At 59.0% G+C, this 24,215-nt stretch overlaps 4 protein-coding genes across 7 annotated transcripts; 1 reads left to right on the plus strand and 3 right to left on the minus strand.

Moving 5' to 3' along the window:
- Positions 1-15: 15 nt before the first annotated feature.
- SPEM2 (SPEM family member 2) lies at positions 16-1,746 on the minus strand. The gene is made up of 3 exons (XM_061177107.1): positions 1,609-1,746; positions 1,399-1,456; positions 16-1,265 (listed from the first exon to the last, which is right to left on the minus strand). The coding sequence occupies exons 1-3, from the start codon at positions 1,744-1,746 to the stop codon at positions 16-18; spliced, it is 1,446 nt and encodes a 481-aa protein (XP_061033090.1).
- A 2,115-nt stretch (positions 1,747-3,861) lies between these two features.
- On the minus strand, positions 3,862-5,084 carry SPEM1 (spermatid maturation 1). The gene is made up of 3 exons (XM_061176480.1): positions 4,941-5,084; positions 4,784-4,841; positions 3,862-4,586 (listed from the first exon to the last, which is right to left on the minus strand). Exons 1-3 carry the CDS (start codon positions 5,082-5,084, stop codon positions 3,862-3,864), a joined length of 927 nt encoding a protein of 308 aa, XP_061032463.1.
- Positions 5,085-5,629: 545 nt separating this feature from the next.
- Positions 5,630-20,944, minus strand: NLGN2 (neuroligin 2). Of its 4 annotated transcripts, none has more exons than XM_061174855.1 (9): positions 20,933-20,944; positions 20,003-20,581; positions 16,875-17,576; positions 13,327-13,377; positions 11,036-11,185; positions 10,677-10,862; positions 10,362-10,554; positions 9,400-9,996; positions 5,630-8,599 (listed from the first exon to the last, which is right to left on the minus strand). In XM_061174855.1, exons 3-9 carry the CDS (start codon positions 17,329-17,331, stop codon positions 7,729-7,731), a joined length of 2,505 nt encoding a protein of 834 aa, XP_061030838.1. In that variant the 5' UTR covers positions 17,332-17,576; positions 20,003-20,581; positions 20,933-20,944; the 3' UTR covers positions 5,630-7,728. The 4 variants fall into 4 exon arrangements, with proteins under 4 accessions (XP_061030838.1, XP_061030837.1, XP_061030836.1 ...); XM_061174854.1 differs by having other exon boundaries at positions 20,875-20,944; XM_061174853.1 differs by lacking the exon at positions 20,933-20,944 and having other exon boundaries at positions 20,003-20,704.
- A 573-nt stretch (positions 20,945-21,517) lies between these two features.
- TMEM256 (transmembrane protein 256) lies at positions 21,518-22,626 on the plus strand. The gene is made up of 4 exons (XM_061176094.1): positions 21,518-21,633; positions 21,935-21,966; positions 22,224-22,304; positions 22,402-22,626. Exons 1-4 carry the CDS (start codon positions 21,549-21,551, stop codon positions 22,543-22,545), a joined length of 342 nt encoding a protein of 113 aa, XP_061032077.1. The 5' UTR covers positions 21,518-21,548; the 3' UTR covers positions 22,546-22,626.
- Positions 22,627-24,215: the final 1,589 nt, after the last annotated feature.

Raw genomic sequence — 24,215 nt, forward strand, 5'->3', positions numbered from 1 at the left:
CCCGTTTGCTGCTGGTCAGTTCATTTTCCCAGTCTGGCTCCCGTGCAGAGAGGGCCTCGAGGCCGAGGTGGAAGGTGGCAGCGAGTTGGCCCGCGCTCGGCTCTCCTGCACTTGCCGCTTCAGCTCCAGGCTGTCATACACCTGGTAGTTGGCATTGCCCCCCGGGTTCCGGCTGAGTGGCATGAAGGTGGGCGGGGGGGGAGGGTGCTCGGTAGCCTGGACGTCGGGCAGGGGCTGGGAGGAGCGGACGAGCAGGGCTGAGCTGGGAGCCGGGGCCCGCCGGTACGAGGCCTCGGCCAGCACCGTGAGGGAGGCGGAGGTGGTCAGAGGGCGCCGCACGGGCAGCATCTCGGCCCATTCGGCCGCCCGGCGTCGTACCTCGTGGGGATCCCGGGAATAGTTCAAGTGTCCCGTGGAGGGGTGCGGGCTGCAGTTGGGCTGGCTGTGAGCACAGCTGGGGAGGCTCCGTCCGTGGGCCTGGGGGGAGTTGCGCTGCCGGGCTTCGGGCCGGCAGCCCCGAGGCACCAGAGCGGATGGAGGCTCAGAGCACTCCAGACCACGCCGCCGCTGATCCCAGGAGTCATATGGGAGCTGGCCCCTTGAGGGGTAAGTGCTGTGCCCCCCAGGGACCCACGAGGGGTTAGGGGGCAGCCGTCGGGGAGGTGGTGGAGACAAGGTGCACTGGTCAGCCTCCACGTTGCCCCAGATGCGGGATGGTGAGCAGGGGGCCCCGAAGGACTGCAGCCTTAGCTCGGACTTGGCCTCCACACGCTTGGGCATGCGGCGCAGCTCTGGCGACAGGTAGAGACAGGGTGGTGGCAGGCTGGCCAGGATCCCACCCTGGCGGCCCCAGAGGCCCACGTTGGAGGGCAGGCCCATCCACTGGTAGAGCCCTCCCCAGCACCCCCGCGGGTACTTGGGTTGTGGGAAGGAAAGGTCATCCTCCTCCAGGTAGGAGTCCGGGTCCTCCCGATCAAAGGAGGGCATCAGCCGCAGCTGTGACATCCTGTGGCTGCGATGCAGCCTATGGAAGACTGAGCGGCTGTAGGGGAATTGTCTGCGGTTCTTCAGCCTCCGCTGGTGGCTGCAGGGGTGGCGGCTGCAGCTGCGGCTACGGTTGTGGAGATGATGGTAGGAGGACGAGGAGTAGCAAGTGGGCCGGGCCATTTTCACTTCCACAGGGTCCAGGGTGCAGTGCATGTGGATGTCTTGGGCTTTGGCTGGAGGATATTTGGGGGAACTTTCACAAGCCTGCGAGATTTCATCTCGGGGAGGCGAGAGTCTGTGAGGGCAGGGCAACTGTCAGAAGAGTTCAGGGTTGGGAACCTGGGGGCCTGGGTTTCTAGGGCCCTGGGAATGGCGGGGGTGGGGTGCCCCCTACCTGTCTTCCGTACTTACTTTTCTGATTAATCCAATAGATGATCTTGTCTAAGGCATTCTGGAGCCCATGCCATATCTGGGGGTGGGGGTGGTGAAAATGAAGGCCAGGCTCTCTACCCTCACCCCCCTCCCAGCCAAGACCGTTCCTGCAGACGGAGGTGCAGGCTCCAGCTGGTTCCCACCCTCAGCCCTCTTCACCCCTACTGGTGGTCCCCAACCATCGCTGACCATAGCTGCCATGTTGATCCCAATGTTGACAAGAATGACAAGGCCCAGCAGCAGGAGTAGGAAGTCCTCCACATTCTGGGTACTTTCTTGGTATTGATGGCAGCACCCCAGGTTGTCATACCAGAGCTGGTTTTCCATGGTGGGGGGGTCCTAGGGCCACCTGGGCCGCCCCCCCCCACCGGCCCTGACCCACACTGCACTCATGCCAGGACCTGGGGACACCCACCAACAGGTGAGGGAGCATGGTCATAATGAGGCACGTAGCAGGGAGTCACAATGCGGAGGTGGCCAATCTCTCATCCACTCAGCTGGCCCTTTATGTGGCCATCTCTGCCCTCGGCCCCCACTACATGGAGCTTAGTCCCTAGAGTTCAGTCTGTCCTTCTGTCTCCATGGGGCCATGCTTAACTTGATTTGCAAACATGGTTGCTACAGATGAGAGACAGTCTTCATAGGGACTGAATCATGCATAAAGGATTTCCTCCATTTCATTGTTTGAGACATTATGGCAGCTTATGTAGCCTGTTGGGATTCCCCACCCACGCCTGCTTGGGGCCAGCAGCGAGGGTGACTAGATGGATGAGTGACAGTAAGAGTCCCCTCTGGCGTCGCCCCACTGCACCATCCCCTCCTTGTCCTGCCCATTTCCCTGTCATAACCCCTCTAGCACCCACCGTACCCACCCCTTCCTGGCCAGGGGTTGCAGCCTTAGGTGTTGGTGGTCACTGAGCCCACTGGCCCCTTCGCTTCAGAGCAAGGGTTTGCCGCCTTTGCCAGAGACCACCCCCAACCATGGTTTCTCTCCTTCCTAACCAACTGCCCTCCCACTGAGCCAACCCTCCGAGTTGAAAAACGGTTAGCTGCTGTCTTAAGAAAACCACATGAAATTCACAAAGCACAAAATAGATGTAATTGTTGATATGACAAAAGGAATCTACTATTATAAACCGGGTTCATTGCTGGGGTCTGTGAAAGTGGTACCGGGGGAACCTCAAGTCATTTTGTTTGCACAATGAACATCTCAACAGATATAGAGGAACAGGGAATTCCCGGGAGGTCCAGTGATTAGGACTCCGTGCTTTCATTGCTGAGGGCCCCGGTTCAATCCCTGGTCGGCGAACTAAGATCCTGCAAACCACACTGCATGGCCAAAAAGAAAAAAAAGAAAGAAAGAAATAGAAACAGCCAGTGGGCATTTTCCATTAAGACTCCAAACACATAGCAGGTGCTCAATATAGACCCACTTAATGGAATCAGCTTAAAATGATCAATAACGTTAGTCAAATGAAAATGAACAGAGAAGCAGGGTGATTCATAAAAGGCCTATCTGTTCACATTCCGGGAACCCATCTGGTATGGAAGGTGAGGTCTAGTCCCTTCGACCTGGCTCCTTGTTCCCAAGTTGTGTGCGTGTGTGTGATCCCAACCGTCTAGAAGTAGGTAGGGCCTGGGTTTCCCTGCTGTCCAGTGGATGCAATATTCTGATGAGTTTACATGGGAAACTGAGGAAGGTGGGAGGAGACTCTGATGGGCCAGGCTGACTCAGTAGCAATGGGAATCTACCTGTGGGAGCAGGGGGACGGAGTGTCTGAGGCCATGAAGTTGATCCTTGGTGTCCGTGTGACCATGAATAAGTCACTTGGCGTCTCTGAGCCTCAGTCTCCTCATTTGTGACATGGAAGTGCTAATCAGAGGAGTGAGGTCACAGAGGGCTGTGTGGAGGCAGCCCTTGCGAGTGTCTTCAATATTTTATCCTCCGCTCCAAGCCTTCTTGAGTGTACAGGAGCTTCGGGTTCTGACTGGGGAACTGTGAGGGCCTGGGTACCCTCACTCTCAGCCATCCCTCCCCAAAGAAACCAGGGCTTCAGAGGGACCACACCTCACCTGTAGTTGCAGCCTAAACCTGGGCTCTGGTAGGAGCCGGACCTCTGAGAGACTGAGGCCATGGGGATGAGGGTCTCCACTCAAGTGCAGTACTGCCTGGGGATCTGGAATGGGATTTGGGGGGCTTCCCTGGGCACTAAAGAACAGAGTAGAGGCAGGTGGGAGCCTTGGAACCAAGAAGGGCCTGGGAAAGGGCTGAGGACAGGGCCTGGTGAGGCCAAGAGGTTGATGAGGGTCCTCAGAGCTCTTTAGGCCCTGTTGCCAGGGAGATCATTTCCTTAGCAACCAGGCTTCTGGGTGCTGTGTGGGCCCTGGCACCCCCCACACCACCACAAACCACCTCCTCTCTTCTTTTTATTCTTCTCCCAGTCACCTCTCTGTCAGGGAACGGTATACCCAGGCCTTTCCCGTCCCCTCAGCCGTGCTGGATCCAGAGACCGGGGGGTAACAGTGGGACAGGGCCTCCACCTCCCTGGTCAGCTCCCGCAGCCGCCGCCTCACGTCTCTGGCATTATAGGCTACGCGCCCTGAGGAGTGGCGCCGGGGGATGTCTGGGACGTGGGCCGGGCCCAGGATGGGTGGCTGGGCTGGCGAGCACTGCTCCTGTTCTGCCTGGGGCCCCCCTCCACTGTTCTTGTGGCTCAGGGCCTGAGGGCTGTGGGGCGGGGGGTTCACAGGGTACACGTAGGCCTCTAGGCCCAGCTCTGACTGCATCTCTCTTTTGAGCGGCCTTCCCTCTACAGTTTGCTGGAAGCGGATGGTCTGGGTAGGTGGCTCCACAGCATCCTGGGCCCAGGGAGTCCAGAACCCCTGGGTGGACTGAAAGCCTTCCCAGTCCCTGGGGCAATCCCAGTTGTGGGAGCAGATTGTTGTGTGCTGACGTGGGGGCTTCTCGTCATCGCTGTCAGTGTCAGGGGCCCAGGCTACAGGGCGGTGGGCGCGGCATGCTGAAGAGCCTCGACGGCGACGGCGGCGAGTGGGTGGGGGGGACACAGTCATTTTCACAGGGTCCATGGTGCACCGAAGGCGGACTGCAGGGGTGCTCTGCTTCGGGGGCTGGGTCTGCTTCCCAGGTGAGCATAACTTAGAAGCTTCTGTGGATCGGGGACAGGTGAGAGGCTGGTGGGGAGCCTGGCTCCTCCAGGGATGGAGAGGCAGGGTGCAGGAAGAGAAGCTGCATAGTTATGGTGTCTGAGCGGGGAGAGCAGGAGGGGAAGGGGCCCGCTTAAGGTCAGGGCTAGAACACCTGGTTTCTGCCTTTCCCATTCCCCAACCTCCATCCTCCACTTACCTTTCTCACAAATAACACGAAACACTTGGTGTAAGAAGCCACGGAGTCTGTGCCAGAGCTAGGTGGGGGAGGACACAGTGACCCCAGGCAGGCCCCGGCCACCCGGCCTGCCCCCCAGCCATCCTGCCAGCACCCTCCCACCCAGCCCCACCCTGACCAGTGTCACCATGTTGATGCCAATGTTAACGCAGATGATGAGGCCCAGTAGCAACAGGATGGAGTTGCCCAGGTCCTGGCAGTTGTTGGTGCTGGGGCTGTGATATGAGGCCCACCCGGGCCGGGGCCGCTCAGCCATGGCCATGGGGGTCCCTAGGGCCACCAGGGCTTCTAGGCCCCCAGCCCACTGTGCCCACAGTGCCACCGGCCGCCTTCCTGTCCCAGAGGCTCCTGGGGGTAAGAGGGTCACAATGATGTGGGGCTCTCCCTCACAATGTGCCAAGAGGGAGAGTCCTGGGCCTGTGTTTGACCCTCCAGCCTGGGCCAGGGCTTAGCAGAGGCCAAACCCTTCACCTTGCGTGTCTCTCCTGTAGCCAGCCACCTGCACCAGCCCATAGGCCCTCTGGCCTGTTCGGTGTCTGTCCCCATCAGCCCCTGCCTGGTCCTCTACGCCAGGCTCTGACCTCTGCACAGACACTGGTCCTGATCTTAACTCCCCAAACAAGCCCATTACCAATGACCACCTCACCCCAGCACCCACTCCCCCTTTCTCTCTGACCTCAGAGCTGTTCACTGGAAAGGGCTGTGGGCTCGGACCCCCTCCTCCTCCCTCACTGGCAGAGTCACTTCTCCAAGGTTTGTTTCTTTAGAGCCCCACCCCTACCTCCCAACATAACAGCAGGCAAAACCAACAGTTAAACTTTTATATTTACAATATTCTCTTCATCTTTTGCCAGGTTTAAAAATGTGTACAGAGCCGCGAAGGGTTGGGGTGGGGACATGGGATTGTCAAGGAATTGTTCTGGGGACAGGGGCTGGGCATTGGAGTCCGTGGCTGAATCATGGGGTCCCCCAGCCCCCCTCCCATGCCCCAGTTTGGGGGGCATCTGTCTACAGGGTTCAGGGCCCAGGTCCCTAGCATTTAGAGGGCAGGGCTGTTTGGAAAGGAGCTAGACCAGGCAGGGGAAGGGGTGGGAAAAGAACTAAGTTTCCATGGGTGGAGGTGGGGGCAGAAGGGACAGTCAGGAGGCAAAGTTCTGGGGAGCCAAGACCAGGGATTCTTGATTTGGGTGTCAGTGGAAGACAGCACTCCACCCCCCATTCAAATTTGGCGCTAATGAACCCACAAAATGCCAGCAGACAAGGATTGGCTCCTTCTCGTCTGGTGTCCCTTGAAACCCTTCCCGACATTGTTCCTTTCCCCAGAGGCCCAGACCGTTTCTCTTTGGGCAGTCACCTTACACCCATCCTTTCAAATCAAATTCTTCCTGCTGGTGTCTGCCCCAGCACCGTCCCCCACTGCCCCCTCCATCTGTTCCTCAGTACAGCTGACCCCGTTCTCTCCCCCAACCTGTCCGGGAAAGCCTTTCTCCCCTGCTCTCCTCCCCTCCCCCCTCCACTGCTCCTTTCCTTCAGCCCTGGTGGCCCAGGGACGAGGGGGCAGGTCAAAGGAGGGGGTGGGCAGCTGAGGGGAGAAGCTGGTTTGAGACCAGGAAGGGATGGCTTCAGAGGGGGACAGCGAAGGGGGAGGGAAAACAGGGGCAGAGAGGGAGGGATGAGACATGGCAAGAAGAGGGACGCAGGCGGGACCCCTTTAGCTGCCACCTCCCCCTCTCCTGTATCCTACCTGCCCTGGCCCAGGACTGAGGAATCCTTGGCACGTTTCAGGGGATCTTCGCCCCTCAAACCCACCTCACCCGTTTGGCACGGATGAACGACGGTCTGAGGACGGAGGGAAGAAGGGCTGCCCTCAGACCGCGGTGAGGGCTGTGGTCAAACATGCACGGCCTCTGTGGGTGGCAGGTGCCACGCAGCCCCCCCACCCCCCGAACTCTAGGGGAAGGAAGGGCAGAGCTTAGGGTCTGCTCATCTCCTCAGGGTTTGTCCCTCCCCCTCAGCTTCTGTCAGTTTGAAGTCCTTTCACACCGGCTGTGTGAGAAGTTAAGTGCTGGGCCTGAGGCCCTAAGATGCAGGGAAGTGCTGGAGAGAAAGGGGCCGTCTGCATGGGAAAACATACATCCACATGCAAGAACATGTTTCCACTCAGAAATGCATCCTGGACCCAGGGGAAGACAAGTTCCCAGGCAGCACAGGGATGCAGGATCTCCTCCCTTCCCCGCGGCAGGGAATGTGTGTCTGTCATCTGTGGAAGGCGAGGCCTGCCCGGGGAGACCGTGCTTCACCTCACTTGTGCCACGGGGGATACACATGCTTCGCCGGGGCGGGAGGGCTGGGGGCAGGGCAGGGGGGCTGTGATTTCCTCGCTACTTCCCAGGCACCACCCTGCGTCGTCCGGTGGCCAAGGGTCGCTGTTTGTGAACACACCACTTCCAGGGTCTCCAGGGGGTGGGAGGAGGGAGGAGGTGGGAGAAGGCATGAGGGAACAGGATTCTGGGGCACAAATCCCCGCAGAAATTCTTTGAGGGAGCCAACATGTGTCCAGGGCGGCAAAAAAAACCTCACCCTGCACATGGGAAAACACACCCCCTCGTGAGAAAGCACACCTCCACGTGGGAAAATACTTACACGTCTCCACACACCGAAGACGGGTGTCCAGACGATGGAGGGGAAAAAACACCCCCCCAGTTGTTCAAAGGCCCAGGTCCGGAGAAAAGAACGGGCCACTCCGCGCGGGAGAAGCGCACACACCCCGGCGAGGAAACCCATGTCCACCTAAAGCTCCTCGACGTGTGACAGCTCCACACGACAAAAGCCTGTCGCCAAGTCCTCCTCCCTGCCTTCTGAGCGGGCCGGGAGGGCCGGGGAGGGGGGCCTCCCCGAGCCGCCCCCTATACCCGAGTGGTGGAGTGGGGATGGGGGAGCGTGTTGTTGTGGCTGGTAGCGGTGGGGGGAGGCGGGGGGAAGGGCCCAAAGGGATGGAGGGAGGGGGGCGGCGGGGGAGGGGGTGGCCCCAGGCCGCTGGGCAGCAGGGTCAGGGCCCCGGGGGCCAAGAGAGGCACATCGTCCGGCGCCCGGCGCAGGGCCAGGGTGTAGTCGGGCGGGCAGGCGGGGCGCAGGGCCTCCGCAGGGTCCGCCCCGACGCCCCCGCCCCGCTTCAGCTGCAGCGACACCAGCTCCTCCTCGGGTGGCAGCTCACGGCCGGCCGCAGGGAGCAGGGGGCCCCCGCCGGGCACACCGGAGCCCGAGCCGCCGGGGGGGCTGAGCCGCCTGCACCGCAGCTCTTGCCGCCGGTCCCGCTTGTAGTAGAGGGCGGCGAAGGCGAGGATGTTGAGGAAGAGGAGGGAGGCGCCCACGGCCACGGTGACGCTGAGCTCCGTGGAGTAGTCTCGGGAGTCCCCGGGGAAGCGGTCGTAGGCCCGGGGGCCCGGCTCAGGCTCGGGCTCGGGCGGCAGGGTGGCGGGCAGTGGCGGGCGGCGCGTGCCCGGGGCTCCAGGCGGCGGGCGCGGCGGCCAGCGCGTGGCGTAGGGAGGGAGGCGTGTGGTGGTGAAGAGCTCCGTGTGCAGGTTGTGCAGGTGCGGCACGAGCTCCAGCCAGAAGGCCACCTTGTTGGCGCGGTAGTTGTCGCGCACGCGCGGCTTCAAGCCGATGTGCAGGTACTGCTTCTCCTTGCTGTTGAACTTGCTCCACACCACCTCCTCGAAGCGGTTGGGCTTGGTGTGGATGAACTTGGTGTCCTGTGGCACCGGCTGGTTGGGGTCGCTGTGGACACAGGGGGGCAGGGAAAGGAGGAGTAAGGGTGAGGCTCCCATGAAAGGCGGGGGTGGGGGCGTGCTATGGGAGGAATGGGGAGAGAGACGGACAGAGACGCAGAGAGCTGGGGAGACGGGAAGAGAGACAGAGATGGATACGAAGAGACAGAGAAACTGCCAGAGACGGACGGACAGACAGACAAATAGGGATGAAGCCAGACTGCCAGAGACAGTCTGAGATGAGGACAGAGGGGCAGAGAGGGCAGAGACAGACCACCAGTGACAGAGGCAGAGTCTGAGACTGAATGAGATAGAGACATATGGAAACAGAGACACAAAAGGACATGAGAGACAGCCAGGGGGAAACTAGCGAGTACAGGGTAACCAGATCAAAGCAAGCAGAGATATCAATGGATTTCAAGAGAGAGAGGCAGAGACAGCAATAGACAGACAGACACAAACCCTCACACACACTCAGATACACAGACGGGAGCACTCAGACAGAGGGCCGAGCTCTGGGAGGAGAAGGAGAGAGCTGGGTGGGCAAGGGAGGGAAGGAGAGACAGACACGGAGCCAAAGGCACCAAGTGAGCCCGCCTCCCAGAAAAGACAGGGACCTCTCTGTCCAACTCTTCTGAATCTCCAACACACACAGAGGAGCTGTCCGGCAGGTGTCTGAGTCGAGAAGGCAAGAGTGCCTTGACAGAGGAATGATGGCCGTGTGAAGGAGAGGGAGAGAAGGGGCTGAGGATGGAGGGGGTGTGTGCCCTGACCTGCAGGGATGCCCAACCCAGCCCCTCTGGCCCTCACCCAGTCTTGGCGAAGTTGGTCCAGTAGGTCATGACCACGGCGCTGAGCATGACATCATTCTTGGAGAAGTTGCAGGGGAAGAGGTCGGTGGCGCCCACCATGGGCACACCAAAGACGTAGGGTAGCTCGTCCCCGTGCGCTGCGTCTGCCCACTCGGGCCGGCCCTCAGCCTGGCAGTGGTGGTAGAAGGTGTAAAAGTAGACAGGGGACTGGTAGTCAGCGTGCAACTTGGCGGTGGCCACAGCCGGTGCCACCCACTGGTGGTCGGTAAAGAGCGCCAGCAGGGTCTTGCGCCGCATCTCGCCATTGTCCCTGTCAGCCCAGTCCGTGTACATAAACTTGATGGTCTCCCGCAGCACATCCTTGCCCTCCGGGTAGCCATACAGGTTGTCCACAAAGTTGGAGACGGTGAAGTCGAAGGCGCTGGCGGACACGCCGTCCTCGCTCTCTGCCGAGTCCTCCACGAACTTGAGGCCCTCTCCCTGGTTGACACCGATGAGCATGTCGTAGTTGAGGAATTCTCCCTGCTGCATGAGGATCTCAGGGTCATCGGGGACTACGTCACCGTCCACCACGGGCCCAAAGGCGATATGGTAGCTGGGGAGAAGGGGTCAAGGTCGCATCACCTGTTCACCGGCCTGCTCTCAGCTCACAGCCTGCTGAGTCCTCTGCTCGGAAGACCCCTCTCCCCTAGTTAAAATCTTCTGAGCCCTTCAGGGTACTTGGCCGCATGGGAAGTCCTCCCTCAAGCACTTCACGGAGCTTCGTGCACACTGGCTCTGTTTAGGCACCTCCGCTTAGGGAAGGCTTCTGGGAGAAGGCAGGGCCCCAGGAGGGGCTTGAAGCCCACCTCTCCTGGCTAAATGGCATGCCTGTGGCCTGCGGGCACCTCTCACCCTCAACCTCCTTGGAACCAGCAAGGAGAATGGAGGCCTGGACCTGGCCCTCTCCCACCCCCATACCGGGCGGGCTGCACGTCCTGGTCCACCAGCTCCCGAGAAGGCTTCCGGCGCAGACACTCCACGGCCTCGGCGCTGTCCTCCCGGTCACAGCCCACCTTGGCCGCCAGCAGCCGCGTGTACTTGAGCGGCTGGTAGTTGACAGACCAGCTAGAAATGGCAGTGCCACTCTGGGCGATGGCCTTCTGGAACAGCCCTGGTGGGACAGGCAGGCTTTAGGCTGGGCTGTATCAGCCTGAGGGAGGAGAAGGGGGACCTGGTGGGGTCGGGGGTGTGGGAAAGGGGACAGGAGGGACAGGCTGAGGAGGTGGCTGGTACCTTCTGAATGGTGGGAGAGGATCAGAAGGTTGACACAGGAGGCCCCTGCCCCAGATCCGAAGATGGTGATGCGCTCGGGGTCGCCCCCAAAGTGGGCAACGTTCTCACTGAGCCAGCGCAGGGCCTGGATCTGGTCCAGGAGCCCATAGTTGCCTTTTGCAGCCTGGTCCCCAGTGCTGAGAAAACCTGGGGGTAGAGGAAGAAAGGGGGCTTCCTGGGGGTGTCACAGCACCCTTGCCCTCTTTCTGGGCAGCTCAGTGCAGCCCAGAAGCCATTCTGCTTCTGCTGGGTTTAGAGGAACCCTGCCGGCAGGCCCTCCTCCCAGACTCCAGCCCCTAGAGTTGGCTGCCCACCCTCACCGAGCACCCCAAGCCGGTAGTTGAGTGTGGCTACAATGACGTTGCCGTAGGCGGCGAGGACAGAGCCATCGAACATGTTCCCGGTGCCCTCCATGTAGGAGCCGCCATGCAGAAACAGCATCACCGGCTTCTTCCCGGAGTCCCGGATATCTGCGTGGGGAGGGGGCGGGTGGGTGGGCCGGGAGATGGGGGACAAGGACACAGTCAGACCAGAAGCAGCACCGCCCAGCTCCCAGGCCTGCCGAGTTCCAGCCCGGAGCTCAGGGGACATGTCACTCCCATCCCTGGGGGGCAAGACCGGATTCCCCTCCCTCCCTCCCCAGCTAGCCCTGGCAGAAGATCCCTCCCCACCTCCTGCCGGTGTGCCCCACAGCACTTCTCCACATGCCTGGCAGACCTTCCAAGAAGCCTAGCAGAGGCAGGGGTGGGGGCTGGCCCTCCTCAGGGCATCTGCTGGACCCAGGGGAACCCCTCCCCCCACACACACAGCAAATCTCCTTCCTGCTCCTAAGAAGAGCGAGCTCCCAAGGCTGCCACTAGAGCTAGAGATCCTGGGAGGGTCCTGGCGTTTCCTTCGACTCAGGCCTTGGGCCTCAGCTCCACATGGTAGCCTGGTCTGTGGGTGAGGGGGTGCCAGGCCCTAGGGTCCCTGGGGGCTTGGTCTCCTCCCCGCCCTAATTCCTTTCTAGGTCACCTCCCCAGTTACCATGGCAACCCCCAGCCTAATTACTGTGGCAGGAGGCTGCAGGGTGGGAAAGTGTCTGCTTAATGAAGCCAGGGTGCAGCTCTAGTCTCGGACCCCCCAAACTGGCCTAAGTCCTGAGTTCTGGACCCCTCTCTTGCCATGTCCCCAAAGGATCCCATGATCACTCCCATATGTAGAAGGCTCTTGAGGCACTACAGACCGGACTGAGGGGTAACTGATTCCGGAAGAGGGTGGGAGTCTGAGAGGGCTTGCCAGGGTCCCTGCCCCTGCAGCTCCTCCACGATGCAGCCACAGTGCCCGTGCTGGCATCACCCCTGGCCTCCAGGCCCTCCTCTTTCTTGACACCTGCAATCTCTGACCAGCCTGGGCACTCGGCAAATAAGATCCAGGCCTGGGCCTCCACAGCTGGTCCTCAGTGCCTCTGCCCGCCTCCCTCATCCCGCTAGAGACTTCCCTCCTGGCAGAAGGTCAACCAACAGGTCACTGAGACACTCCCCTCCACCCCCCCACCCCAGACAGCTTCCTGCCTCCTGTCTCTTAGGACCTTCTCTGACACCTCCTTCCACCTGACTTTGGCCAGGAGCTCCTAGGTGGGCAGTGCCCTCGCTGTGTCCTCCCCAAATCCTATTCTTCCCTTTGTTCCTGAACCTCCAGTGGCCTTCCATCAGTTCAAGCTGGTCTCCTTCCCTCCGAGGTCCTGTCCTAAATGTCATCACTCCTCCCCGCTCCTGCCCACCCAGCACCTCCACTCCCAGCGAGGGGGGAGGGGGAGTCAGAAAGGGAAGGAGCAGGAAGGGGGAGCGAGGGGGGCGACAAGAATTCAAAACCAACAACAAAAAACAGGATCAAGAAAGAAGAAAGAAAGAAAAAACAACAACCAAAAAACAAGAAGCTCTCGGGGCAGATTCAACAAGAAAAGAAAAAAAAAAACCAAAAAAACAAGAAACCAAAAAGATCCATTTTTGGAAAAAAAAGAAAAAAAGAAAAAAGTTCTTTGCACTTTTTCAAAATTTTGTGGTGAAACTTCAAGATATTGGGCCCTGTTTTCAAAAATGTCCAAATTCTTTAATTTGCTTCAAATGTGCGTTTTCTGCATCGGACAGGCTTTTTTTTGGAAACTGTAGCAGGTTTCTGCTGTTTCAATTGTGTCATCAATTTGCCAACTTAAATTTGTTTTTTTCAAATGTTATTTTGCTCCAAATTAAAATTGTTTTTTCAAATGTTATATTTCACAAGTTTCAAAACAGTCCAAATGTCTGTCAAGCTAAACATTTTATCCAATTCTTTGGTGTTTTTTGGTTTTTGTTTTTTTCTGACATTCCAATTTCTTTTTGCACTTTATTTTCGCCATGTTTAAGCTTTTCTTGCCGGTTTTCTAGTGGGTCCAACATTGTTCAAATTTCGTTTGAAGTTTTCATAATTCTTTTTTCCAATTATTACAAATTTTTCTTTTCTTTTCTTTTTCGTTTTTAGTTGGGAAAACGACTGAGGGGCCTTGAGGGCTGTGAGGGCATTTAGTTAGGGGCAGGGCCGAGAACTTCCTCTTATCAGCAACCACATGCAGCAGCGGGATTTTTAAATCTACCTGTGTCTGGCGGATTGAGCGTCGCCTCGTCACGTTTTTTTGTGAGCGGACCTAAGACCGGGAACACAAAACAGAGAAAAAAGGACAATTTTGTGGGGAAAGATGGGGGTCGAGGGGAGGTGGTGGATGGGGAGGGGAGGAGAGAAAGCAGAAAAGGGGAGGGTGAGGGGCAGAAAAAATAAGCCAAAAAAAGCAAAATTTGTTTGCAAGAAAAAGAAACCAAGAAAAGAGAAAAACGTTTCTACAACCCAAATTTTGTTCCCCTCCCCGGAAAAAGTCATGCCCCAAAGAAAAGGCTGGTTTTGGGGGGGTGGGGTGCCTGAGTGGGCTGAGGCTTGTCTTAAGACATATTGATTTGGCTGGAAAGGATTTGGCTTGTCCAAGTGTTTGCTAATTGCTGGAAATGAAACGGTGTTAGAGGTGGGGTGGGTGGGAGGGGAGGGGAAGCCAACCAGGGAGCCTGGGAGCCCAAGGCCAGCTGTGCCCCACCCTGGGCGGGGGGCACCACCACTCACGCAGGCCCTCTTCAGGACCAGCCAAGCACCTGCCCGCTCTCCCAGGCTGTAGAGAGGAGGGGTCCCAGCAGAAAGGACTCTGCTTGCCTCTGGACCAATCTGGCAGGCAGAGGGTAGGATGGGGCTGGGGCAGCCCGTCCCCACAGCTCACAGCCCCTGGAAGCCCTCAGCTCTCCACTGGCCGGCGGGGGGGAGGTCAGCGAGGGATGCCTGCCCACATCCCAGCCTCTCACCAGCCAGCATTTCTCTTCCATCCGCACTCACAAGCCTGACTTCTCACCCCATCTCCCCAGTGTGGGGTGAAGCAGGGAAAGGGGTCATCAGGTCTTGCCCTCCACTCCACCTCTTCCCTCTGACACCCCTCCCCAACCTCTTCCCTTACCCAGGCCTGCTCTCCTCCCCCACAAATGGTAAACTCCCCACCAGGGGCGCCAGCCCCCCACCAACCCCTGCTCTAATGCCAAAAGCCCCCCTCCCCAATTGGGAGTTCAGTCCACAAATAGGGAATAGGAAACACAGTGCCCTGAGCCAGCCCGACACATAAGGTGCCAGGAGGTGCAGGGAGGCACAAAGTGTGCCCCCTGTCAAGGAAAGGCCCCAGACTGGGCTCAGAGTTTGGCTCTAGGCTTCTTTCAGATTGGGGGATTAGTCAAGGGAGAGCTGGAACCCAGAGGCCTGGGGGGTTCCCCCAGGCTGATCAATTTCTCCTCAGTGGCCTGGGGACCAGCATGCGGAGGGATGGGTCAGTAAGGCTGAGGCCAGCCTCTGCAAGGCTTCTCCCAACTGGTGGTGATGGCCCCAAGGGGACCCATTAGGATCAGGGCCTGTTCTTCTCTGACAGGATAGGGATGGGGATGGGGATGAAGTCAGCAGGGCATGTTTGCGCATGAGAATATTAAGTGTGCGGGTGTGTGAGTGTGTATGAGTGTGTGTGTGTGTGTGTGTGTGCCTGAGTCAACCTCTTCCTCCCAGAGCTAGTGTGAAGATTCAGTGAGATCACCTGAATGTGTCAAGCCCCAAGCAGGTCTGCAATAAGCGATGGTTAAAAATACAGAAGGTGTGGGCATGGGTGGGGTGGGGGCAGGGTGGGAAATTTGTGTGGAGGTGTTGGGGTGGACAGTCCATTAGTGGGAAGTGCTGGGTGAATGTTTCACATGAGGGGTGACGAGCCAATAGCCCACTGAGTGGGGCGTTGCAGGCGAGACAGCTTTCTACCTGAAGATGTGGGTGAAGAGTCCACGAGTGGAGAGCATTGAGATGGATGGGTGGCCTATTGGAGGCACTGGGGTGAATGATTCACTGGTAGGAGGGCGCTGGGGTAGGTGGTCCATGAGAGGGCAAGGGAAGGTAGAGTGGATGGCTCCGAGGCAGAGGGTGTTGGGATATTGGGGAGGATGTGTGGAATGTATTGGGGTAAGTGGTCTATCAGAGTGCTTGGAATCTGAACAGGATTGGAGTAGAAACTTCTGTGCATTGTGTGTATGGGTGGCTAGGAGGCGTGGCTTATACGGGGAGGGGTAGTGATGGTGTTGAGGTGCATGAGGTGTTCTGTGATGGGCATGTCCTCTGGGTGCAGGGAGCGAGGTGTTGGAGTACTTGATGTGTGAGTAGGGTGTAGGGGTGCCACCTGTGCTGTCACAGCCTGAGGTATGATACTGATGGCCTCTAGGCAGGAGTTGGGGTAAGCGATGTCTGAGAGGTGTTGAGAACGTAGGGGACTGTGGTGTGAGTCGCCTGTTGGAGCACATGGTCCAGCTGCAGGGTTACTGGGGTAAAGGTCTGTGTATGGGTGTTACTAGGGTACATGATCTATACCCAGAGATACTGGGGAGCACAGGTCTATATGGGTGACAGGGTACACAATTCCAGAGAAGTGTTGGCGTCCATGCTGTGTGAAGGTGCTGGGAATTTTGATATGTGGGATTCTAGAGCACAAGGTCAGTGTGCCGGTCGGTTGGGTACATGACCTGAGTGTTGAGTATTTGAAATTCCTGGTCTTGTAGTGGGACTTGAGTTCATGATGTACAGGTGTTGGGTGTGTAGGGTGTACAGTGGGGTTCCTGGGTACCAAGCCTATATGTAAAGTTGTTGGAAAATGGCCTGTGGCGGGTGTTATCAGAGTGGATGGTCTCTGTGTGTGTCGGGTGTTTTGGAGTGGTGACACGGGGAGTAGGAAGGATAACGTGGGGGCTCTTTGTGAGGATGGTCTGTCGGGGTGGCTGCAGGCCTGCTGATTACCCTCTGCCGTGGGCTGCTGGAAGGTACTGACACTCTGGTTGGTCTCGATGTGCTGAAGGCTGGCTGGTGGGGAACTGCTGCTGGCGACTATGAGCAGTGCTGTAGTGAACTAGAGAGTTCATTGTCAAGAAGAGCCAGCTCAGAGCCCCGGGGAAGGTGTTCTGCTGCGGATGGGCGGGCTGTGCTGTGAGTGGAGGGGCCCTTGGCAAGGAGCTTCCCTGATCCTTCGGGAGTGTATAGGGATCAGGGGACAGAGCATCCTGGGGAAGAGGCACTCAGCTCAGGTGAGGGGCCCTGCATGTGACAGAAGGACGTCTGCCCATGCTGGCCTGGGGAGAAGGAGTCTTTGCTGTCCTTGAGGTGGAGGTGTAGCTCAAGTGGGTAGTGGCTGGGGACAAGCCCAGGCCTGGGCGCAGGAGATGCGGCAGAGGCAGAGTGGCTGTCTAGGCAGCTGATGATGGGTGCCTCCACCACCTGATCGCCCTCAGTGTCCCCTCTGTGTGTGCCTCTGTGGGCAGGGGGTGGGTAGGCCCAGCCTAGTGCCTGCTGCCCTCGCCATCGGCTCTCTGGGCGCACAAAGAGCTTCTGGGCTGACTGTGGGATTCGTTCCTGGGACTGCCTGGCAAGGACCCGTACCACCCTGGGAGGGCACGCAGAGCCCGCAGGGACGCACTGCCCCTCACGGCCCCGGCGAAGGCCCAGCTCCCGGCCCGGGGCGTGCCGGCGCCTGAGGGTGTGCATGGACGTCTGTGGGCTGTGTCCACCGGGGGCCCGGCCCGGTGCCCGCGCCCTTACCGTCCTCGGTGGGCACGTAGAGGTTGAGATACAGGCAGTCCTCGCTCTGGTTCTGCACGTAGGTGGCGGCCGCCTCCAGGTTGTCGGTGAACCACACGGGTAGCATGATGGCGGGCAGCGCCCCGTGCAGGTTCTGCGGGCAGGCGGGCGGCAGGGTGGTGGCGTTGCGCACGCCGGGCCACGAGGCGGGGGCCTCGGGCGGCTGGAAGCGGCGGGCGCCCAGGGGGGGCGTGGCGTAGGGCACGCCCAGGAACTGCACGACCGGGCCCAGGATCTCGTTGTTGAGCTCGCGCCGCACGCCGCGCACTCGCCCGTAGGCCGTGTTCACCACTGGGAAGCGCTCCTCCCCGAGGCTGCCGAGACCCAGGCCCGGGCCGCCCGGGGCGCCGCCGCCGGGACCCCCTCCCCCCCGCTGAGCCCCCGCCAGCCCCACCAGACACAGCGCCAGGAGCCACATGCTGATCGGGGGACCCCCCCTCCCTCCCCGGGACCCCCCCCCTCGGAGAGAGAGAGAAGGGGGGGGAGAGGGAGGGAGGCCCCCCTCGCCCCAGGAGGGAGGAGGGGGTGGGGGAAAGGGAGGGAGGAGGGGGGTGGGGAGGGACCTGGGTTAGACGGGACAGAGAAGGGGTCTGTTCCTCTCCATGGAGGGGGCGAGGGGTGGGGAAGGGGAAGGAAGTGGGAGAAGGTGAAGGCAGGCCCGACCTGCGGGGAGGAGGGACAGACAGACAGACGGACAGAAAAATACAGAGAAGAGGTGCAAGAAGGGAAGTTGGACGGGGCAGACAGACAGGAATGGGGAAACAGAAGAGACAGGTGGTTAGTGACTCGGAATTCAGACCAAGTTGCCCCCCTTCTTCCATCCTCAGACCCCTTGGCACCTCCCCCCCCCACCCCAGCCACCCCTCCCCTCAGCAGGGACCCAGATAGAAAAGTTTGAGGCCGGGGTGAGGTCCAGATGTGTTAAATGTCTAGGACCGCCAGAGGGGAAGGAGGGTCAGCTCCCCAGACCCAGTACAGTACTTCCCCTTCCAGCTGTTTATCCCTCCCAGGCAGGTTCTCCTCAGGGACTCAGGAGTCCCAGTTCCCACCTCCCTGGGAGGGATGAGATAGACAAGGAAGAGAAAATAAAAATACCAAGTCATTAATTAGCAGGAAGTGGTGGGTTTGTTTATACGTGTTAATCACTCCTGAGCTGTAATTTCATGGCACTGAACTCCCACCCCAGGCCAGACTTGGGTCTTTCTTGGGACTGCACAAGCCCAGCACCTTACCCTCCCTTCAACATCTCATTCTAGAAGGATTTGTGTAGTGGGGGAGACCCCTGCACCCCAGGCCCTCTCCATTTCTCCCCTCAGAAGTTAAGGTGCCTTGAGGCAGGGGCTAGACAGGGAGGGGATGCTGGAGGGGCAAATCGGGGACAGGTGCCTTATTCTGCAGCCGGTTGCCGGGCGACAGGATGCTGCCCCGCAATGCTACCTCGGCAACGGGCTGCAGCTTTAACCCTGGAGTTGGGGGGGGAGGTCTGCAGGAAGAGGGGAAGGGGCTGGGTTGGTTATGGGGTCCATTCAGGGCATGAGGAGGAGAGCAGAGGCATGAGTCAGAATGCTAGAGTTTCCCCCAGCCTTTGCATAGAGGGAGAAGTATATATGTTGAGGGGAGCTGGAGACTAGGGGCCTAGAGAACCCTAAAAGAGCTGCCTCTTGCCCCTTGTTGGCCAGTCAGAACCTAGCCCTAGTGACCAGGCCTCTGGCTGGGGAGAAGGGGTGCTGAGGTGGCTTTAGGGGGAATCAGAAGCACCCACCAATGGCTCCCCTCCCACAGTCTTGAACAGCCTTGAACCCCAGACACCTCTTCTTCCATGCATGGCATTTTGACCCATGCCTTGGGGACAAACCTTGGCTTCTTCTCATCCCATCCCAGCTATTCACCTCCCCTTCCCCTTGCCAGCCCCCACAGTTGCTGCCTTGATGCCTGGGTGCTCAGGGCAGCAGGAGCAGGACAAGGGAACAGATCGGACTGAAGGGGCAGACACCCAGGTCATCTCAGTAAGCATCCCCCCGTCCCCCCCCAGCCGCCAGAGCTGTTTGCTGACGCGGGGTTTTCAGAGCCAGGCACCAGCCGGCGGTTGGCTCTCTGCAGGTGTCAATTTATTCCAGAGATGAGGACACAGGAATCCTTACCACACACACCCAGTCATGCCCTCCCTTTCTTCAGGTCCTCTTAAGCTCCTGTTCCCCCATCACCTGGAGGGGGCTTGGGGCTGGCTCCTCCAGGTTCTCCTCTGCCTATGCCAGGCTGGACTCTGCTTCCATGGCCTTGCCGCCCCTCCCCCACCCGCCCCCTCCGCCTCCCGCGAACAAGGTCTGCCTCTGTCAGCCCCCTCCCTTAAGGTACTTTGGGCCCCTGGCCTCCTCCCTGCCAGCTTCTCTCCCTTCTTCCCTCCCACTGGAGCCCTCCCCCCCATCTCTCTCCTCTCCATAGCGCTCCCTCAGAGCATCTTTCCACGGCCTCTTCCAGCTTGCTCCAGCTCTTGCCTTCAGTCTCTCGCCCCTCAGTCTTTTCTCATCTCTCTCTTCTACACCTCCCTCTTTGGTGTTTCTCATCTTTCTGTCTCCTTCAAATCTCTTCCCCAAATTTCTCTCTCAAGCCCTTTCTATTTCTCTCTCTCTTTCCCTATTTCTGTCTCCCCCATTTTCTCTCCCCTGCTCTCCTCATCTCTGTCTGCCACATCTTGCCCCCCCCCCCACCATCCCTCTGCCTTATTCGCTCCATTCCTGCCCAGGCCTGACTCCCCCGGTCGGGTAGAGTTGAGGGACGGGGGCTTAGGCCATAGGCCCCCCCCTTCTTCCTGCAGTGGGGAAAATGGCTTGGCCGGGAAGGGGGGAAGGAGGGGGAGGGGGAGATGGGAACACACGGGGTCTGTGGGCCCATTCAAAGGATCATTCATGGGCTGGAGAGAGGCAGAGACAAAGAGACCGAGACGCAGAGACACGGCGAGAGCATCCCTAGGCGGAGACACGCAGACAGAGCAGGCTGGGGGAAACCAGGCGCAGGGAGAGAGATGGGGAGAGGGAGACCCCAATAGACCGCCACGCAGCCCCCTCCACCCGGCCCGGCTTAGCTCCTACCTGGCTCAGCCCTGGGGCCGTGGTGCTTCCATCCAGGGCTCTGAGTAGGGGGCGGACGGGCTTCGGGAGGGGGGCGGCGGCCTCTGAGCCCCCGCGGCCCCGCAGGCCCAGCCCCCGCCCGCAGCGCCTCACCCGGCGGGGGAGGGAGATCGCCCCAGCCCCCGGGGGCGGGGCCGGGATCCAGTCGATCCCCGGGGAAAGGAGAGGTAGGGGATGGGGTCAGGAGGAGCCCAAGAACAGGGAACCCCGCAGTGGAGACGGCGGAGGGAGGAGGAGGCAACGGGACAGGGCTGGATTGGGGATCCACTGGCTCCGTAGGCTGGCTTCGAGGGACCAGAAGGCGGTACAGGCGGAGGATCCTAAGGGATCGGGTACGGGAGGAGGAGTCCACGGCAATCCCCAGGGGGCCAAAACCCGGGAGCGCAGGATCCGCGGTGCAGGGGCAGGGATCCAGCCGGAATCCTCAGGGAGGGGGAGGGATCTAGTCGATCCCGAGGGCGGGAGGGAGGGGGAGGTCCGGGGAGTCAGAGGAGGGCGGGAGCCGAGTCTGGAGCCCCGGGGCGGGGGTCGGCACAGATCCTAGGAGGGAAAGCGGAGGTAAGCGGTAGGCTTCGGGGAACGCTCAGCAGCCGGGAGGCCCGGACTCCTGGCCTCGCGCGCCAGGGCCCGCCCGCCCCGCGTCCATCCCAGCCAGAGAGTGATGATCCGCCGGCTGAGCAGCCGCAGCAGCCCCGCGCGTCACCGCTCGGCCGCCTCCCCCGCCCCCTGCCGAGAGAGCGGCGCACACCCCTCGCTCGCACCCGCCTGCCCGCCCGCCCTCCAGAGTGTGGGGGGGGATTGGAGAAGGTGGAAGGGGACGGGAGTGGACAGACCGACGGATGGACGAAGCAGGCCAGCAGGGCGGGGTGGAGACACCCGCCACACACACACCGTTATCTCCCACCCTCCGGGTTCTCGCAGTTAGTGCGGGGTGGGGGGGAAGGAGGGGGTGAACTCTAAGGGGCGGGGCATCGTATGAAGGCGGAGCCTTCGGTTCTGGAGGAGGGGCCATTTGGGTAGTGGGCGGGATTTGACGGTGGTGGGTGGGGCTTCGCTATCCGTGGGGCCGCCTCTTTTTGGGAGTGGGTCTGGTTTAAAGCTGAAAAGGAGGAGCTTGTGGGGAAAGGGGCGGAACTTTGCAAGGGGACCGGGATCTTTGGAAATTGGCCGGAGGTGTGGGGGGTGGGGGGCGAGGTGTTAAAAGAGGCTATCAACTTGGAAAGTGGGCCAATCCGTGACGCAAATCCTCTAGTCCCGCCCCCCCAACCCCGCCTCCACTGCTCCGCTCCTCCGCTCCTAATTGGTTCTGGTTTCTCCGCCCGCCAGAAGTCTTCGCCACTCAACAGAGGTTTTACAAAGGCCCAAGTACCCGGGTGAGGACCTGGACGCTGAAATGAACACGGCCCGGATTGGGCACCTGTGGACCTTATTTGCATGGGAGATCGGGATTGGCTGGCCTCTTGGGTGGCCCGGGCGGTGTTCGTCCGGCGCGTGACTGTCCATTGCCATGGCTGGTCCGGGGGCTGCTTTCCGCCGCCTGGGCGCCTTGTCCGGAGCTGGGGCCTTAGGCTTGGCCTCCTACGGGGCGCACGGTCAGGGGGCTGGGGATGGAGCTGGGCTTGTGTTGGGGGCGATCTTTAGGGTCTGGTGCAGAGGCGGAGTCTATGGGAAGTGTCGGCCCTCCCATCGACCAGACGGCCCGCGGAGCCCTAAACCTTTTCAAGTCCCTCAGCCCGGCCCAGTTGGTTCCCAGAACTGCCCAATACGTGTTTCCACCAATTAGAAGCCTACTGGGGGCGCCCTTTCTCTCCTGCGTCCACCTGGGTCCCCCTGGGAGTGGTGGCGGTCGAGGTTGGCGCTAGGACTGGTAACCTTTGCTTCTCCTTTCCACAGGAGCCCAGTTTCCGGATGCCTACGGGAAGGAGGTGAAGTAACTGCGCTGGGGCTCCTAGGCTTCGGGGCCTATGAGGGCACAAAGTCTGGGGTCCCTGAGGGAAGGAGGGGAGGGACGGGGCGCGGATCTTTGTAGCGGCAAGGGATGCAACTCTTGAGGCCTGGTGCCTGAGGGAGGGGCAAGCTGGGACTTGAGAGGTGGGGTTGGAGGACGAACTCTTGTCCGTTGTGTCCCCCCCGGGATCCTGCGTTGCTTAGGAAGTCCCCCCCATTTCTCCTTTTCTTACAGCTCTTTGACAAGACCAACAAACACCACTTCTTACACAGCCTGGCCCTGTTAGGGGTGCCCCTGTGCAGAAAGCCCCTCTGGGTAATTCCCCCCACCCCTAACCCTGACCAAGCCCCACCCACTCCCTCTAGCCTGCCCTGTTCTTACTGGCCTGCATTCCACCTTGTATCTCCTTCAGGCCGGGTTACTGCTAGCTTCTGGAACTACCTTATTCTGCACCACGTTTTACTACCAGGCTCTGAGTGGAGACCCCAGCGTCCAGACTTTGGCCCCTGTGGGAGGGAGCCTGCTACTCTTGGGCTGGCTTGCCTTGGCTCTTTGAGCTTCCTTGTGTTTAATTTCTGGGTATTTCTTTTTAGAAGTGGAGCAGGGAGTAGATTAAAAGAGAAAGGCAAATAAAGAACTTTGGAGTCTTTGTTCATCTTAACCTCTTAAAGGAGGAAGGGTAGGGATTGTCAACCTTTGAACTCCTTCCCTTTCCTAAGACCGCATCAGCGAGACTTGGGTCTGGGTGGAGAGTCAGGGTTCACTTCAAGTTAACTTGTTATGAGGTTCTTAAACTGGTGGACATTAGAGTCATAAAGAATGCTTGAAATAATGCAGATTCTTACCAAAGCCCTCTTCAGGGCCTGGCAGTCTGTATTCTAATAAGCTTATCTAGTGGTTCTGATGCTCACTAGCATTAATACTAGATTTCTGTAGGGTAGTGGGTTTTCTTTTCTTTTTAATTTTTTATTGGAGTATGGTTGCTTTACAATGTTATGTTAGCCTCCACTGCACAACAAAATGAATCAGCTGTACACATACAGATATCCCCTCCCTTTTGGACTTCCCTCCCATTTAGGTTACCACGGTGCATTAGGTAGGGTTCCCTGTGCTCTACAGTATGTTCCCATCAGTTGTCTATGTTATACATGGTATCAATAATGTATATGTGTCCATCCCAGTCTCCCAATTCCTCCCACCCCACCCCTTTCCCCCTTGGTATCCGGGTAGAGGGTTTTCTGAGCACCCACTTACTCTAGAAGTCAGGGTTAAGGCAAGGCGGGACGAGGTGTCATTAGTTACAAAATACTCTGGGGTTCAAAGCAGGGACAGAACATCATGTATTGGGGGTCAGAAAATGCTTCACAGTGCTTGAGATGATTCTTAAAAGAGCTCTGTTGTGTGGCTGAAACAGTGAAAAAAGAGACAGAGGTGGGAGGGGAGGGGTATGGGGCCACCTGAGTCCTCGGTGTGGGATGAGTTTCTGACTTAGGCAGAAGAGGAGTGAGAAAAGGTGGCAAGGCGGGCTGGAGTAGCACCAGTAGCAGAGAACTGGAGGGTATTTAGTGGGCAATTTTTATTAAACCAGTGCTCATCAAGTATTGGTCACGTGTCAGACAGACACATGTTACAAGGAAATTGAACCGTGCGCAAGACAGACACGTTTCCCTCGTGGGGTTTCCCATCTGGTACTGGTAACAGACCTTAAACAACTAAACACAAATATATCACTGTGAGGTATGCTATGTGCTTGAAAGAAAAGAACAGGGGGGCTGGAACAATGGGGCAGTGGAGGGTGTGCCCCTTTAGATGGGAAGGCCTCGCAGAGGAGGTCCTGTTGAAGCTGGAACTAACCATGCGCAGAGCGGAGGGGAAGTGTGTTTTTGGCAGAAAGAATACCTGGCAAACAGGCCGAAATGGAGCAGTTTGAAATCCTTGAGGCAGGATAGAACTGGGCGGGTTGGAGAAAGCAAAAGCAGCGTGGCTGACGTGTGGTGTGGTGAGGCACTCGGAATTTATTTGCAGCGCAACAGTAAGTCACTGAAAGGTTTAAAGTGAGAGAGTGCTAGGATCTGATTTATGTGTTTAAAAGATCTGGAGAACCAATCAGAGGACAGCAAGGATGGCAACAGGGAAACCAGCCAGGAGGCCACTAAAGAGGTCCAGGTGTGAGTTGGTGATGGTGGCTTGGCCGAGGGTGGAAGAGGTGGTAAAAATGTTCAATTC

This window comes from Eubalaena glacialis, chromosome 19 (genome assembly GCF_028564815.1).
Source record: "Eubalaena glacialis isolate mEubGla1 chromosome 19, mEubGla1.1.hap2.+ XY, whole genome shotgun sequence".
In the NCBI taxonomy this organism is placed as follows: Eukaryota; Metazoa; Chordata; class Mammalia; order Artiodactyla; family Balaenidae; genus Eubalaena; species Eubalaena glacialis.